Source organism: Solanum lycopersicum, chromosome 3, assembly GCF_036512215.1.
Source record: "Solanum lycopersicum chromosome 3, SLM_r2.1".
In the NCBI taxonomy this organism is placed as follows: domain Eukaryota; kingdom Viridiplantae; phylum Streptophyta; class Magnoliopsida; order Solanales; family Solanaceae; genus Solanum; species Solanum lycopersicum.
This window is the reverse complement of record NC_090802.1, coordinates 3924211-3939388: the sequence shown is the minus strand read 5'-3', so window position 1 is coordinate 3939388 and position 15178 is coordinate 3924211. Positions and strand designations below refer to the sequence as shown.

At 30.2% G+C, this 15178-nt stretch overlaps 3 protein-coding genes across 3 annotated transcripts; 1 reads left to right on the top strand and 2 right to left on the bottom strand.

Annotated features, from left to right (window-relative positions):
• Positions 1 to 7702: 7702 nt before the first annotated feature.
• On the top strand, positions 7703 to 9984 carry LOC101251856 (GCN5-related N-acetyltransferase 10, chloroplastic). Its single transcript, XM_004234349.5, has 4 exons — positions 7703 to 8227; positions 8685 to 8737; positions 9115 to 9282; positions 9553 to 9984. The coding sequence occupies exons 1-4, from the start codon at positions 7841 to 7843 to the stop codon at positions 9788 to 9790; spliced, it is 846 nt and encodes a 281-aa protein (XP_004234397.1). The 5' UTR covers positions 7703 to 7840; the 3' UTR covers positions 9791 to 9984.
• A 109-nt stretch (positions 9985 to 10093) lies between these two features.
• LOC101243676 (pentatricopeptide repeat-containing protein) lies at positions 10094 to 12791 on the bottom strand. The gene has a single exon (XM_004234404.5). The coding sequence runs from the start codon at positions 11822 to 11824 to the stop codon at positions 10196 to 10198; it is 1629 nt and encodes a 542-aa protein (XP_004234452.2). The 5' UTR covers positions 11825 to 12791; the 3' UTR covers positions 10094 to 10195.
• Positions 12792 to 13443: 652 nt separating this feature from the next.
• Positions 13444 to 14481, bottom strand: LOC101252153 (uncharacterized). Its single transcript, XM_004234350.5, has 3 exons — positions 14326 to 14481; positions 13907 to 14233; positions 13444 to 13833 (listed from the first exon to the last, which is right to left on the bottom strand). The coding sequence occupies exons 1-3, from the start codon at positions 14399 to 14401 to the stop codon at positions 13682 to 13684; spliced, it is 555 nt and encodes a 184-aa protein (XP_004234398.1). The 5' UTR covers positions 14402 to 14481; the 3' UTR covers positions 13444 to 13681.
• Between the last annotated feature and the right edge of the window lie 697 nt (positions 14482 to 15178).

Genomic DNA, 15178 nt, shown 5'->3' with positions numbered 1-15178 from the left:
AATAAAAAGAAAGTCAGTAATAATCTTTTCGACTTTGCTTAAATTTAAACCTGCCGATTGTATTTGTTATGGGTAACGTATACAATTATTTAATTTGAATCCTATTTAACATTTATCTTTCTGTACTTAAATATTTCAGATATGTTATTTATATATACTTCTTTTGAACTTTCTTAAAGCAAGAAAAATTTGAACTTCCTATCTTATACTTAATACTCCTATTAATTTCTTGGCTTGACTTTTTTCGCTAGTTTAAGATCTAATTACTTAAATTCATCTTAGTTTGTAATATTAAGATTTTTATCAATTAATTAAAATTTGAACTTTGAATACATGTATCTACTGCATTTAGATACATTCGGACATGAATACATTGTATTAAGTGGATTTGCGTGTATTTGTTTCTCTCCCAAGCTCATTTCTCTCTTATGTCGCTCTCCAATCCCCCACTGATCCCTCTCTTGCTTTCCTATCCCAGATACATATATCTATTGTGATTCACATGTATCTGGGAATCTCGCTCGCGTATTTTCTTCTCGCACTGCCTCTTTCAGAGTATCAGATGCAAAAAATGAATATATCTAGATGTATTTGACTTAAAATCTGATATAAAATTATTAATTAATCAAATAATATGTAATTGTTTCAAACTATAAAGAAAATTAGCAAATAGTTTTTATTTAATTAAAAATAGTTTTTCCTAATTTAACATTGCCCCTCTCGGTTTGTAGTTGTCACAATCCTAGAAACACGGTTCCCTTCATAGTCATTAAAATTATCTTTTGGCTTCATAGGAATTTATTTCCTTTTGATTGCGTTGTTGTATTAAGAATAATTATAAGTTTGATAACAATTGTTGAAGGTTAACTAAAATTAAATTAATACTAATCTTTTAAGGTTGAATAGATATAAAAAAAAAAAACACCTCATAAAGTATGAGTTCTTATGTATAGACACTCACATGTAACTCTAACTTAATGATGGACTAAATTAGAATTACATAAACCTACGACTCACATATAACTGCATCGGACATTTATGAATCGTTTGGTAGAGATATAAAAATAATATTAAATATGATACCCCAACTGAAAAGGTGGAGAAGAAGATGTCGAATGTAATGAAGAATAAATTAATTTACATATAGCAATTTTTAACCTTTTTAACTTTAACTACAACCTAATGATAAATTTTTAAAATTTTTACACGATGATGTCGAATGTAATGAAGAATAAATTAATTTACATATAGCAATTTTTAACCTTTTTAACTTTAACTACAACCTAATGATAAATTTTTAAAATTTTTACACGATGATGTCGAATGTAAACGTGGCACCTCTCTATGACCTCAATTCATTTTTTTTATTTTTTTTCTTTTACTTGACATTTTTTTTCAATTATTTTTTCTTATAAACTTATACCTCTTTAATTATATAAATTCTATTCTTAAATTAGTATTAATAATATTCATAACCCTCAAACCTTTCATATTCTTAACTTCTAATTATTTAATGTGAAAGGTTACATTAACACTATAAAAACACATTAAAATTGTGTGTTATCATCTTTGAGTAGGAAATTAGTGGAAGAAATGTTACAATATTTGTAAGCTTTGAGGTGAAATATTTTTTCAAATATATTATTTCATATATTAGTTTTGATTAGAAAGTAAGACTAATATGTCATCATATTTTTATTTCTTTTAGATAAATTATTTTGTTTTGTTATCTTTAAGATTTATTTTATGACTAGTAATGTATTTGATATTATTTTTCTTGACTCTTGCATATAAGATGAAATGATAACATCAAGCGATTAATATATAATTTTTAAAATTTTAGTTGGTTTGCTACCTTTCTATTTACTTATAATAAAATATTTGCCTCAATAACTCTAATTTGTTTGTTTTTTCATTTTCTATAATTAATGTTCTTTATTAGTTTAATAATGTACAAATATTAATCCTCTTTATTACTTTGACTTTTTATTCTTAGAAATTTATTATACTAAATGTAATATTTATTTAAAATGTGAAATATACTTTTTAATATTTTATGTTTAAGACAAACAAAATTAAAAGAAATAGGAATTTTTTGTATGTGTCATTTTCTTGAATCTTTTTTTTTTCCATAGTTAATTCTCTCTTTTGTTCTCTTTTATGTTATTTTTAAATTTTACATTTTTTTCCCAATATAAGTTGTCCCAAAAATAATTAGATATCTAAACCTAAGTATAATGACAATAATAATAATAATAATAATAATAATAACAACAACAACAACAATAAGTATGAAATTTAACTAATTAAGATTGTTAAACTTTTCTTTATTTAAAATTTAATTATTAAAAAGTTATTAATACAAGTATTAAATTAATCTAATATTGTACAATAAAAATAATTAAAACATGTGATGATTGAGTCATGACGAGGACAAGTAATAGTAATTGTAGATAATGATTTATAATAGTGTTGGAGCTAACTATCTAGTCATGAATACTAACTATTAATAGCAGTCCAAGTTATACATTGCCGAAAAATTATACTCAGAGTATAATTTAAAAAATTACAAATAAGCATAAAAGAACGATTAGATTTCAAGTTTACATAAATATATATAAATTATACTAAGAAAATCTCAAATAAAAAAAAAGACCACAAGTTTCCATTTAAGTAGTTCTAATATTACCAATTTTTATTATCTTTCCTTTTTCTCTATAAAATTTATTTTTAATATTTAACTTTTTGAAGTTCACATATATTGATTGTTGCCAAACTGTGTTAAGAAAAACAGAAATTATTGGTTGTAATAAATCATTCAGAAACACGAAGTAACTGAGATTTTTAGAACCAGTAAATAAGATGAACAGAAATTTATTTGTAAAAAATAATTTAATATGTAAAAATTACCAGAATCTGGAATACTCTTTTGAAAAATTCAGGAAGAATATCAAGTCCACTGAATTCACAGTGTCCCCTTAAGAAAATTATTCCCCTCTAATCCGAGGTTTGATTTGGAATATAACCTCCCAGGGTAAAATGATCTTAATCAGTAGAGTATAGATACCAAAAACTCTACTGTCAGCGAATCAATCCACAGCAGGAAAGTACACGAAGAAATATATGTGTTTTTAAGAAGAAGGAAGATCAGAAAATTCGTTAGGAAATATTCTGAAGACTGAATGGTATTTATAGGCAAGAATTGACACAACCATTAATGAAAGGTTGCAAACTTTCAAATGGTATTGACTGTTCCTGAAAGTTGCAACCTTTCAGAACAGTCATGGCAGGAAATTTTGAATATAACGGAATTTAAAACGGGTCACTCGCGCGGATCCGAGTCGGGTCGGGTTAACTAAAAAGTTGAAAACATTTCGGTTAAATTCTGTTATATTGAAAATAATTTTTGGCAATTTAAATTAATTAATAAATAATTAAAATAAATTTTGTCCAAAAAAATATCTCTCGATCATTTGCCGAAGCCGAAGCGAGCGAGCGACGACGACGGCGCGAGGGGTCCCTCTTTCCAACCCTTTTAACAATTAATAGGAGTGTTTATTTATTTAAACTCTCCTATTTTCATTTCCATTACCGATGAGGGACTATTGCCTTTTTCAATAAAGCATTAGATGACTTTTCAAGTTCCCAACCTTTCAAGTTCTAAACTTTTCAAATTCCTCTCTTTCCCTCTATTTTCCATCAATTCTTGCTACATACCCAACATTGATTTCTTAATGAATTTCATATTTAATCTAAATATTTTTTATAGTTTCTCTTCTATAAAATTATGTGATTAACAAAAAATTCTTTTTATTAAAGTAATTATTGATATTAATATGTAATGTTATTTTAATCCTTTTCAAAACCGCGCGAACCACGGCTAATTACACTAATTTTTAAATAAAGGAAAGAATGTAGTATATACACCATCAAATATAAGTCAAGGTGTGTTTCACAAACTATTAGTGATAGTTCAAGTTGCTAACTTACTCTATCAATAGTTCAGGTATGAAACACTACCTAAAACAAAATAATTTATATGTGTTTTCAACGCTTCACTCGTAACAAAAATCAATTCAACTTTAAAATGTATTAGTTAATAAATATGTGGGTCATTTATTTAATATATACTCAAATTTAAACTTATCATATTTTCATGAATAATTTTGCGTTGATATTTTATTTTTTTTAAAAATAAAATATTTATGGCAATGATCATATAGCTTTGCGTGTGGCTATAATATTAGTTGATGGTGCAGCGGTGTCCTGTCTGTTTTAATTATCGCTACGTTTCCAAATTAATCTAATTAATGGTTCAAATGTCAATTTGTTATAAGTTTTATGTACACTTTAAATGTTTTAGGTTCACTGAATAATTTTTCCTCTAATAATTATAGATCGATTAGATATCAAGTGCTATTCCATGTCAATTCTGCTTTTATATTATGAAAAACTAATCAAATTATTAGAAAATATTAAGCTTTTGAAAATAAATTGTCGTCAAATTAATGAAATACTTTTATTTGCGTATTCATTTAATTAAGGTCCGCACATGAAAATTCAAAATGCAAATTTAGTATTTTTTTCAACTCAAACACAAAATATATGAGTCCGGAGCTAAAAAGGTAAAAAAAAAAAATTGTTAAAAATACCAAAAGGGCATATCAATTTTTTTAAAAATCAAAATGGCAAAATCGTTGTTGTAGCAACGATTTCTTAGATTTTCTTTCTTTAAGAAAAAAGAAAAATTGAAACAAGTCTCTCCAACTGGAGCGATTTTCAAAATTAAAAAAATATAATTTTTTTACAGCGACTTACATTGAACTTTTTTTTTTGCTTTATTTAAAAAAAAATTAAAATCAAATCTTGGCAAAATCGCTGCCAAGGCAGCCATGTTTAATTAAATTTTTTTATTATTTTTTTAAAAATTTCAGCGATTTACTTTTTTTTTTGAAAACTTAATTTAATCGGCTAATTTTTTTTGCAGCGCTTTAATTAAATTTTCAAAAAAATAAAAATTAAGTGCAAATTGCTATCTTTTACAATGATTTGATTTTACAAAAAAAAAAAATCGCTGCCAATGATTTTTTTAAAAAAATTATTCAAAATCACTGCCAAGGCAGCGATTTGATTTTTTTTTAAAAAAATAAATAAATTTTTGTTAATGTAAGTGCAGCGGCTTATTAAAAAAATTATATTTTTTTATTTTGAAAATTGCTCCATTTGGAGCAACTTGTTTAATTTTTTTAAAAAAAGTAAATTTAAGAAATCGCTGCTATTGCAGCGATTTTGCTTTTTTAAACGGCCAACACCGCTACTTCGTGAGCGATTTTGCCGTTTTGGTAAAAAAAATTTAATATGTCCTTTTGGAATTTTTGACAATTTTTTTTACCCTTTTAACTCCGCACTTCAAAAATCTTAGTTGGAATGCACTAAAATTAAAAATTAAAGTCTGTCAATTCTAATCCCAGATTTTTCGTTGAAGTTAGAATTGGATAACTTTATTCAAACTTTTTATTTGTATTTAAAAAATAATTTTGTATATAAATAATAATTTATTATAATTGAATAAATGGTAATTTTGGTGTATTTAGACCTTAATTTGTGGAGGAAAATGAGAGTGAGTAACTCCATTGCGTGCAACAAATCCCTCATTATAATATGTAAATTATGTCTCCATAATATGATTAAGACTTATAATTTATGCTTTTAGTTAGGTAATTAGGTTGAACAGGTGTTAAATATGTGCTTTGAATAAAAGTAAAAATAGAAAGTTGAAATGTGATGTTACGTACTTTGAAGACGTGTCCAACATCATTTGTTTGAAAATAGGTTTTTCCTTTCTAAAATATAAAAGTTTGACATATAACAATAGCCATGTGTCCATGAAATCCCACTAACCGGAGTTTACGGAGGCCAGAGTATATTGTATTTAATTTTAATTATTGTTTTTCTCTTGAAATAGAGAAATTATTTTCGAAACGCTAATTAAATTAGTAATGGATGAACATGTCAATAAATAGTAAAGCAATAAAGTTCAGATGATAACAAATGCCAAAAGCTCTTTTTATCTGTTATCTTCATATCCTCCTATATAAGGTTATATTTTTCAGTTAGAGGTGTGTATCGGTAGGTTCGGTTTGATTTTAGGTATTATTGATTCGATTTATTGATTTTCAATTTTTAAATATGTTAAACCAATAATTAAACTTATAAGATATTTGTTACTGATTTTTAATCTTTAACGATTCGATTTTTGGTTTAACCAATAATTTTTTTTACAAAATAAATATATGACTTGTCTAACAATTTGATGCGGAATAAAAAAGAGAGAAATCAAATTACTCATAGAATACAAGAATTATGCTTAGTGTAGTAAAAGTACAAGTTACTCATAAGAATTATACTTAATGTAGTAAAAGTATACCAATTACTCACAATTCACAACCCTAGCATTACCCAACCCTTGATGTCGTCGTTGCAAACCCTAGCCGTCGCCGTTCTTAGTTCTCTTATTTTGACGTTGTGAACCTAAAGGCTAAAGTAATACTAAAACCCAAAGCATTTATATATATCTTCAGAGAGCAGAGTTTAAAGCACTCATTAATTTATCTTTTTCCCTGGTTAGGTCCCATAATAATTTGCATATTGTTGCCTTATGCTAATGATATTGAATCCTCCAGCTAGGTCATGACTAAATACTCTGCTCCAAGATACAAAGCTTTCTTCGTAAATAAAATTTTTTTATCTATAAAAATCGACAACAAATGACTTAAATAATGAACTTTATTTTATCTCGAATGTTCTCATTCTTAAATCTTTTTTAGTAAACTTATTAAAAGGTGATCAACAATATGTTTTGGCCCAAAACATTTTCAAAATCTCAAAAACTAGATAATTTTTATAACTAAGTACCAAAATGCCTTAACGTACTTCCAAAATCTATGGACCAATGGTTCCTTGATGGAACTCAACAAGCACCAAACAGAGGACACGTGTTAGGCTATTTATTATCCAAGTGTACATGAATTTCAACCATTCAAAAATGTTAATTGTATTTTGTCATAATAATTTATGAGCAGAATCCACTGATGGATCTATAGCCACAAAAATTACCTGGACATTATCTTTTATGGTCGAGTATAAATTGATTAAAATAATATATATTTTTTTAGATTTATAAAAGTGAATCTTTTTTGTCAAATAAAATGTTTCAGTTTATTTGGTTGATTAATAATATAGTCGAATCATTTTTAATCCAATTTATCTATCATCTATCAAATAAAAATATAATCGATTCTATTTTTTTTTTTAAAGAAAAAACAATTTCTCTATATGAAGTATGTGTCTTCCCCAAATCCCCCAAGTATTATTTGGTAAAATGCGTAAATACCTCTCAATCTATGTTTAAAACTTCAAAACAATACTTATATTATACTAATATTCTGTTACCTCTGAACTTATTTTTTAAATAATTTTCTATCTCTTTACATAATTTTTAAAAATATCAACTCACGATAGGTCCACAAGATAGTGCCTACGTGGCCGAAAAGGAGTTGAAAATTATTTATAAATTAAGTTCAGGGTAATAGAACTTTAGTATAGTATAAGTGTGTCTCTTACATTTCAGGCATTGTACTTGTGGATTTTCGCAATATTATTTTTATAATTATTATAATGTCCATATAATTCGTTCTCCATTGAAAAATAAATAAATAAAAATTCTCATTTATGAATCAACCACAAAAAATCACAATTAACCCCAAAAAAAAAAGGTTTTTCTTTCTGGTTTCTCTTTTGACAGTGATGAGATATCAGTGAGCGAAGGTGAAAAAACAAAATGGCACAATGTCAATGGCAACCGCATTTTCAAACAAGATTGAAGGAAGATGTCTCTTGGAAATGCAGAGGTATTTCAATTAACAAATACAAAGACAAAAGCAAAGGAATTCGTAATTGGAGAAAAAGATTGCAGATGCCACAATGTTGCAGCAGCTCATTTCCAGTTTCATCAACAACCTGGAGGGGATTAGAAGTAGGGCTGATCAATTCTGAGGGAAAACAAAGAGGTGACTGTGAAGTGGGATGTTTTGTGAATGAAAATGGATGGAAAGTGAGAAGAATGATTGAGACTGAACAAGAAATGAGGAATGTTGCTGCTGTTCAAGCTCAAGCCTTTTATGAACCTCTTCTTATCTTCAATGATTTATTCTTTCAATTCTTTCAGGTTCTTCACTGTTTTTGAACTCTATTTTCTACATTACTTTGTATATATGGGGTTAGGTAGTTGAGTGTTGTCTCGTTTTCTTTGCAGGATAGATTGGTGCATTGTAAATGTTTCCCAACTCTTATTTTGTATCAATTCTAGTAGCATTCGTCTCGTAGCTGGCTTATCTTAGGACCTTTGTTATTCATTGTGCTTTAGTTATCGCATTAGTTTGTTATGGGTTGTTGCCCCCTCTTGTGTTAGCTGTTATGATTGGAGTGTCTGTTGGAAACAACCTTTCTAGTAGTAAGATTTACATACACGCTACCCTTCTCAGACCCACATTCAGAACTATATTGGGTTTGTTGTTGTTGTTGATGATCTTTCTATAATTCCACCAGCACTGTTCTATCTGTTATTATTCATGTACTAGTGTTATTTTTATCAACATAATAAAGTGAGAATTATGATTATGTAGGCTGAAGTACTTTCAGGATTACTTTACAGACTGAAGAATTCTCCACCAGACAGGTAAAAATCGAAACTTGGGAATGAGGTTGAACCTTACTGTTAAGAATATCGAAGTGTATTAAACTATGCTTCAGTTCCAAACAAGATAATGTAAGTGCATTGGGATTGTATAATATTTGTAAGCTAACATAACTTCATTCTCTGCTGTGGTGATTCAGTGATTCTGAAATTAGATTATTGCTAATGGAGTATATTTGAGTTATGATGGCTTCCTTCATTTCTAATGAAGCTGAAACTAATTCGATGTTTTTTATGAGATCTCGAATAGACAACTAACCTATAGTTGTGCTACTCCAACTAGATCAATGTTCGTTCTTTTGTACTAAAAATGAAAATAGTCATTCAGTTCTAACTTTCTGAAATACTTGACTAAACAGGTATGTATGTTTAGTTGCGGAGGCCTCAAGTGACACTCCTGAGGTAGAACAAGATCTTGTAGGAGTCGTTGATGCCATGGTGTATAGAGATACTGATGTTCTTCAGTTTCTTCCGGGAGCAACAGAATATATCTATATTTCTGGGATCGCTGTATTGAACAACTTCAGGTCCAAGATTCAATGCCAGTCCATTTAAGTAAAATTGATGCTTTCTTTGACATGGCGCAACATACTTCTTATTTATGTTTCATTATCTTCAGTAGTTCAGCTAATAAAAATTGTCAAAGAAACATGATTCAGGAAATGAAGTTCTTTCATAGAACATTATTTGTCATTTCGTTTACTTGCAAACATAAATGATAAACAGATGAGTTAAGTCTGCCTTTTACTGTCAAATGGTAATTGATTTGACACATTAAAAATGTTGATCAACTGTAGGAGGCGGAAAGTTGCAACTGCTTTGCTTAAGGCCTGTGATGTTCTTGCAAGATTTTGGAGATTTGAATATTTAGTCCTAAGGGCTTATGAGGATGATTTTGGTGCTCGACAATTGTATACAAATGCAGGTTATATAGTAGTTTCAGGTGATGCTCCATGGAAGACAACTTGGATTGGTCGAAGAAGACGAGTTCTTATGGTTAAACAGGTCTCACCTGAATCTACTTACATCTATTGAAACAGAAATTTCGATTCAAGTCTTTTTAACAGTTCCTTATCGAGTTAGTCATTCCAAAATACCCGACGAAAATTATATAAGGTGTGCAAAACTGTAGCATTTATATTTTCAGGAAAGAGTATTCCATGAATCTTGTAAATACATAGCTGCTCTGCTGTTCTATCAATATATGAAATTCCTTAACAAGATTTAAATCTCTTTGTTAACTCTTGTGGATGACTGGGGTCTAATTATGGTAAAACTTTTGGCTTACTTCTCATAGACTAAATTTAAGAAAATAAGCACATTGAAGAAGACAAATTATTAAGAAAACCAAAGAATGTGGTATAAATGTAAAGAAATACATACAGTAGGGATTATTGTGTATCCGCAAAGTCATTGATAAAATGTCAGTTTTAAGAAGCTTCAATGTCTTTCATATGGTATCGGAGAATCCAATCCCCGTTCTATCATCATTAGCTTTATTCTCTGTACATTCTCTGTTAGACCAGCATTTCTATAAATCTTCATCAAAAGCTCAAAATTGTGGTCATTATCTGGCTCCAACTCGAACAGATGTTGCGCAGCTAACTCTCCTATTTTAACATTGCCATGTCTGTAGCAAGCATATAACAATGCACCCCAAACTGTTGGTCCAGCTTCAAATTCCATTCTCTTCATTACAAAATCAAAAGCTTTGTCTATCAATCCTAACCTCCCATATAGATTTACCATACAACTATAATGTTCCATCCTTGGACTAATATCATACCTCTCTTGCATAGCTCTAAACAGCCTCTCCGCGTCCTCTAGTTTCCCTAAATGAGCACATGCCGACAACAAAGACACGAATGTGACACTGTCCGGTAGGTCACCAGATTTCACCATCTTCTCAAAGTACAACAGGGCTTCACAATGCTTGGAATGAGCTGAAATGACTGAATTCCATGACACTACATCCCGTTCATGCATATTTTCAAACAACCATCTCACTTGCTTCAACTTCTTTTGGTCTGCATAGAAATCAACCAATGAGTTAACAATGGACAACTCTTGATTAGTCCCTCGACGATGAACCCATCCATGAATTTGTTTCCCAATTGAGAAAGGTATTCTGGCAACAAGTAATGCTGATATAGAAACAGAGTCAGGTTCTATTCCATCACGTATCATAAGACGAAACAGGTTTAACGCCTTAGTTACAAGCTCATGCCTCATGTATCCAATGAGCATTGAATTCCAAGAAACCAAATCCTTTGTCCCAATTTGATCAAAGAGCTTTTGAGCCTTAACAATATCACCACATTTTGAATACATATCAACAAGTGCATTTAGAATAAACCCGTTACTTCCAAACCCACGACGAATCACATGGCGATGAACTTCCTCTCCTACATGAATCAACCCAACACCTCCACAAGCCTTCAATGCACGTGGGAAAGTGTAACAATCAGGCTCTACACCCTCTTCCACCATCTGAAAATACATGGCTAACGCATCTTCAAACAAACCCTTCTCAGCATACCCCGATATAATCGAATTCCAAGGAAATGCTGAGGTATTTCTCTTAGGCATTTTATCAAACAGTTGATGGGCCTTCTGAGTTTGTCCACTGCAGGCGTAAAGCCTAATCAGCTTCGATGAAATGCCCACGTTTTTACGTAAAAGCTTCTCGGGAATGAGTTCATGAACACGGACACCATGATCAATAGCCTGCAATTGAAAGCATGTTTCTAAAAGGGATGCAAATATTTGTGGGTCGTAAATATCAGTGCCATTTTTCACAGTCATTTCTAAGTTCCTAATGACAGTTTCAAGAGCTTGGAGTTTGGTTTTGGGTGGGAGTTTCTGATTCTGAACCAGTTGGTTTTGGCCTGATCTTTGCAGACTGATGCGGCGACTCTTTGGGTTTTCCATATGAAGTTTCTGTTTTTTTGTGTTTTCATTTGTAAAAGAGAAATTTGGGTGTGTGGATTTTGCAGAGTGATGATGCGGCGATCTGAAGTTCATGCTTATTGTATTGTTTTGCTGCAATGTCAGAGCCATTGTCTCCATTTGCAGTATTTTTCTGCTCAACTGAATTAGTGAAAAAATTATGGAAAAAGCAATTGAGAAGAGTCTTATTCCCTCAATGTGTTCGTATATGTTACTTGAATCGTTTTAACAACCTCCTCTTGAATTTTTAGAAGTAGAGTGAACGGAAGTGAAACCTCAAGAGCATAGAGGAATATTATTCTTATTTATAACTTGGTCTTGTTATGCGTATAAAGTTGAACTAATAGATAAAATATATTCACGTGCAAATATTTATAATTTGTCAAAATCACACATGTATATTAAGATAAGATAAAGGTCAAACTCATTAACTCTAAATTTGTTCGGTTTTTTCATTCATTCATGTACTTTAACTATGTCATTTTCCTATTGAATCATTAAATCACCTATAATTTGTTCTTTTTAAATACAGTTGACTAATTTCGATCGGCTTTTTCTATAGTAAATGTCTTCAATTCTGTTTATATTGTAATAAATTTGATCGAAGAAATGAAGTCAAAGTGTGCGTTAGTCTCGTTTGTTTTTTAAACGCGTTCGAATGACTTTAAGTAAAACAAGATTATTCTTGAATATTTTCACTATCAATTGGATTAATGAATTTTGAAACAACATATGTATCCTTCTATCAATATTCCTCATAAAATTTAGTCCCGCATCAGCCAACGATGTTAAAAATAAATAAATTATGGCAGTTCAATGATTCAATAGAAAAATAACATAGCTGAAATAGTTGAGAAAAAAATCCAAAAAATTTATAAGATAAAAAAAAGTTCAACTTATCACAAGGTAAAACAAAGTGGCGAAATGATTCCGCCACTCCTGCGGACGTTAGCAACAGGCTCCATTGTTCTTCTTGGTGGAGCTGTCTCTATCTCTGCACTCACCACTTCAGTCCTTCGCCATAAAGCCTTAATCAATAAGGTAAACAATTGGGACGTAATTTAATATCTATTTTTTTTTCCTTTCAAAAAAACCCATTTTCAGATTTTTCATCTTCTTTGATTTTATGTGGCAGGCAAAGTTTGGGAAGCTTTGTTTGTATTGTAGAGGTATAGGATTTTATAAATGTAAGCTTTGCAACGCAAATGGTACAATAAAATGGTCACCCCTTTATGATCCTCTATTTATAAATCCATGTGTTTGTCCTACTTGTGAGGGAAACAAGTGAGTTACTTCACTTCCATTTCAACTTCTCATATTTTTTTTGAATTATTCAACTAATGAGAATATGAGGATTTTGCAGGATTCAGCGATGTCTCAATTGTTTGGGAGATGGAAGGGTTTAATTGAAGACTGAAATGCACTCTACCTGTTCGATAAAAGTACAATGCCAACATTTGGAATTCAGAGGTGTTTTTTCCCGTGAGAAGTTGTGGGGAGGTCAACCAACGAATAGTTCACAATTCAAAGGTGTAATTCTTGAGCAAACATTTTTATTAAGGATGATGTTTAGTTTTAAAAAGGACTCATTTTGGATTTTGATATAACTTCACAACACAGTATTCCTTGGTAGCTCGTTGCTAGTTATTAGTTCGTTTTGTACTTATTCACTTCATTCGCTCTCGTTCAGTAGTAGTTCTAAAGCAACAAGATCTAAGTTTTACGGAAAGAAAACAAAATCAATGAAGTACCCCCATTGCTATTAAACATTATCTATACTCCATTATAATAAAAGATTGAAATAGGCCCAGCAGAGTGAATGCATTTGTAGATCTCTGAAGCATTTCTCCACCTGCCTTGTGAAATACTAACAAACCACAGAACGATACAACTATATGCTATCAACTGGGCCAAACCCAGAGTACTTATTTTACTTTACCACTTGTAACTAAGCTAATGTAATAAGCTTTATCGAATTTAGAATGGAGGCATTGCAGGAGCAACCATGAAATTAAGGGGCTTGACTTCTGATTCCGGTGCTGGTGCAACAAATCCCGAGCTTCTGATCTCAGCCATTTCACGACGTCCTTTTCCCTTTTGCTCTGCACATAACTTGGGTAGATATACACCTATACCCAATCAAAGACATGTCCATTATTCATCAATCATCACATAATCAAATCATTTGACTTAGTAAAATACCTTCACCAGCAGCAAGATTGAAGTAGAGATCAATAATGTTAGGACAGTTGTTGTAGCAAGCAGAGGAACAGAGTTTTCTAGTAAAACGATACTCAAGCAGAGCGTCAGAAGAAATGCCAAGGGCATTTCTATCTACGCCACACGCCTCAATACATTCATCAGTTTCAATCCAATCCTTGAGTTTATCAGACTCAATTTCTGATGTTCGGCATATATATACTTCTTCACCACTCCTACGAACATGTTTCTCTAAAACACAACGCTTACCCGTGCTTGATATTGCAAAGGCACAAGAATCTTCATTCAAATTCTCGCACGCAATATGCCCTGCATAGGATTACGCATACATAACATGTTATAACAAATTAAATTACACCGATGAAATTAATTGAAATCTATTAAAACTAAAAATGGCTTACCTAAAGTGAGTTGTACCAAGAAAGCAAGTGCAAAAGCAACAATGGCTAAAGTGTTCAAGCTATATAATGAAGCCATTATGATAACTTGTTAACTATATAATCAACTCTATTGCCTTGCAAGTTTATGTTGTTTCTCTTTTGTTTTTGCTTAGAACAACTTTAAATAACTATTTATAGAGGCAAATCTTTAACTTGTAATAGATTCATATTAGACTAGGGAAAATACTCAAATATGCCATTGAATTTTCAGAAAAGGCTCATTTATGTCATCAGTTAAAAGTTTGGCTCATTTATGTTATTATCGTTAAAGAAAAGGCTCATTAATGCCATTATTTTTTAATGATGGTTTTGCAAAACCATTTTTGACACGTGACCAATTATAATTCGGCCACATCATCAATTTTTTTAATTACAAAAAATCAAATTTTATTCAGAATTTAGATTTTTTTATTTAAAAAATTGATGACATGGTCAATTAATTCAGCTTCGTCATCAATTTATTTAATAAAAAAATTAATTCAATTTTTTTATAATTATAATTTTTTTTATTAAAAAAATTAATGACGTGACCGAATTATAATTGACCACATGTCAAAAATCATTTTGCAAAACCACTGTTAAAAAATAATGAAAACCACTGTTAACTAATAACAAAAATAAGTCTTTCTTAAAAGTTCGATAACTTATTTAAACATTTTCCTATTAGACTATAAGTAGTACTAGACATGGGCACTTGTAATAGGATCATATTAGTAGTACTAGACATGGGCACTTTTAACAGGATCATATTACTAGACAGGGGTGACTCAAATAAATTGGTGGTGTAAAATCAAATTTGAATAGAAGTTTTAAA

What these genes read in the sequence shown, in the direction of transcription:
- LOC101251856 (XM_004234349.5), top strand. Translation starts at nt 7,841, where the DNA reads ATGGCACAATGTCAATGGCAACCGCATTTTCAAACAAGATTGAAGGAA. An exon ending in TATTCTTTCAATTCTTTCAG is followed by an intron (nt 8,228 to 8,684) that starts GTTCTTCACTGT and finishes ATGATTATGTAG; the next exon opens with GCTGAAGTACTTTCAGGATT. An exon ending in GCTGTATTGAACAACTTCAG is followed by an intron (nt 9,283 to 9,552) that starts GTCCAAGATTCA and finishes GATCAACTGTAG; the next exon opens with GAGGCGGAAAGTTGCAACTG.
- LOC101243676 (XM_004234404.5), bottom strand. Translation starts at nt 11,824, where the DNA reads ATGGAGACAATGGCTCTGACATTGCAGCAAAACAATACAATAAGCATG.
- LOC101252153 (XM_004234350.5), bottom strand. Translation starts at nt 14,401, where the DNA reads ATGGCTTCATTATATAGCTTGAACACTTTAGCCATTGTTGCTTTTGCA. An exon ending in CTTGGTACAACTCACTTTAG is followed by an intron (nt 14,234 to 14,325) that starts GTAAGCCATTTT and finishes AATCCTATGCAG; the next exon opens with GGCATATTGCGTGCGAGAAT. An exon ending in CAATCTTGCTGCTGGTGAAG is followed by an intron (nt 13,834 to 13,906) that starts GTATTTTACTAA and finishes GATTGGGTATAG; the next exon opens with GTGTATATCTACCCAAGTTA.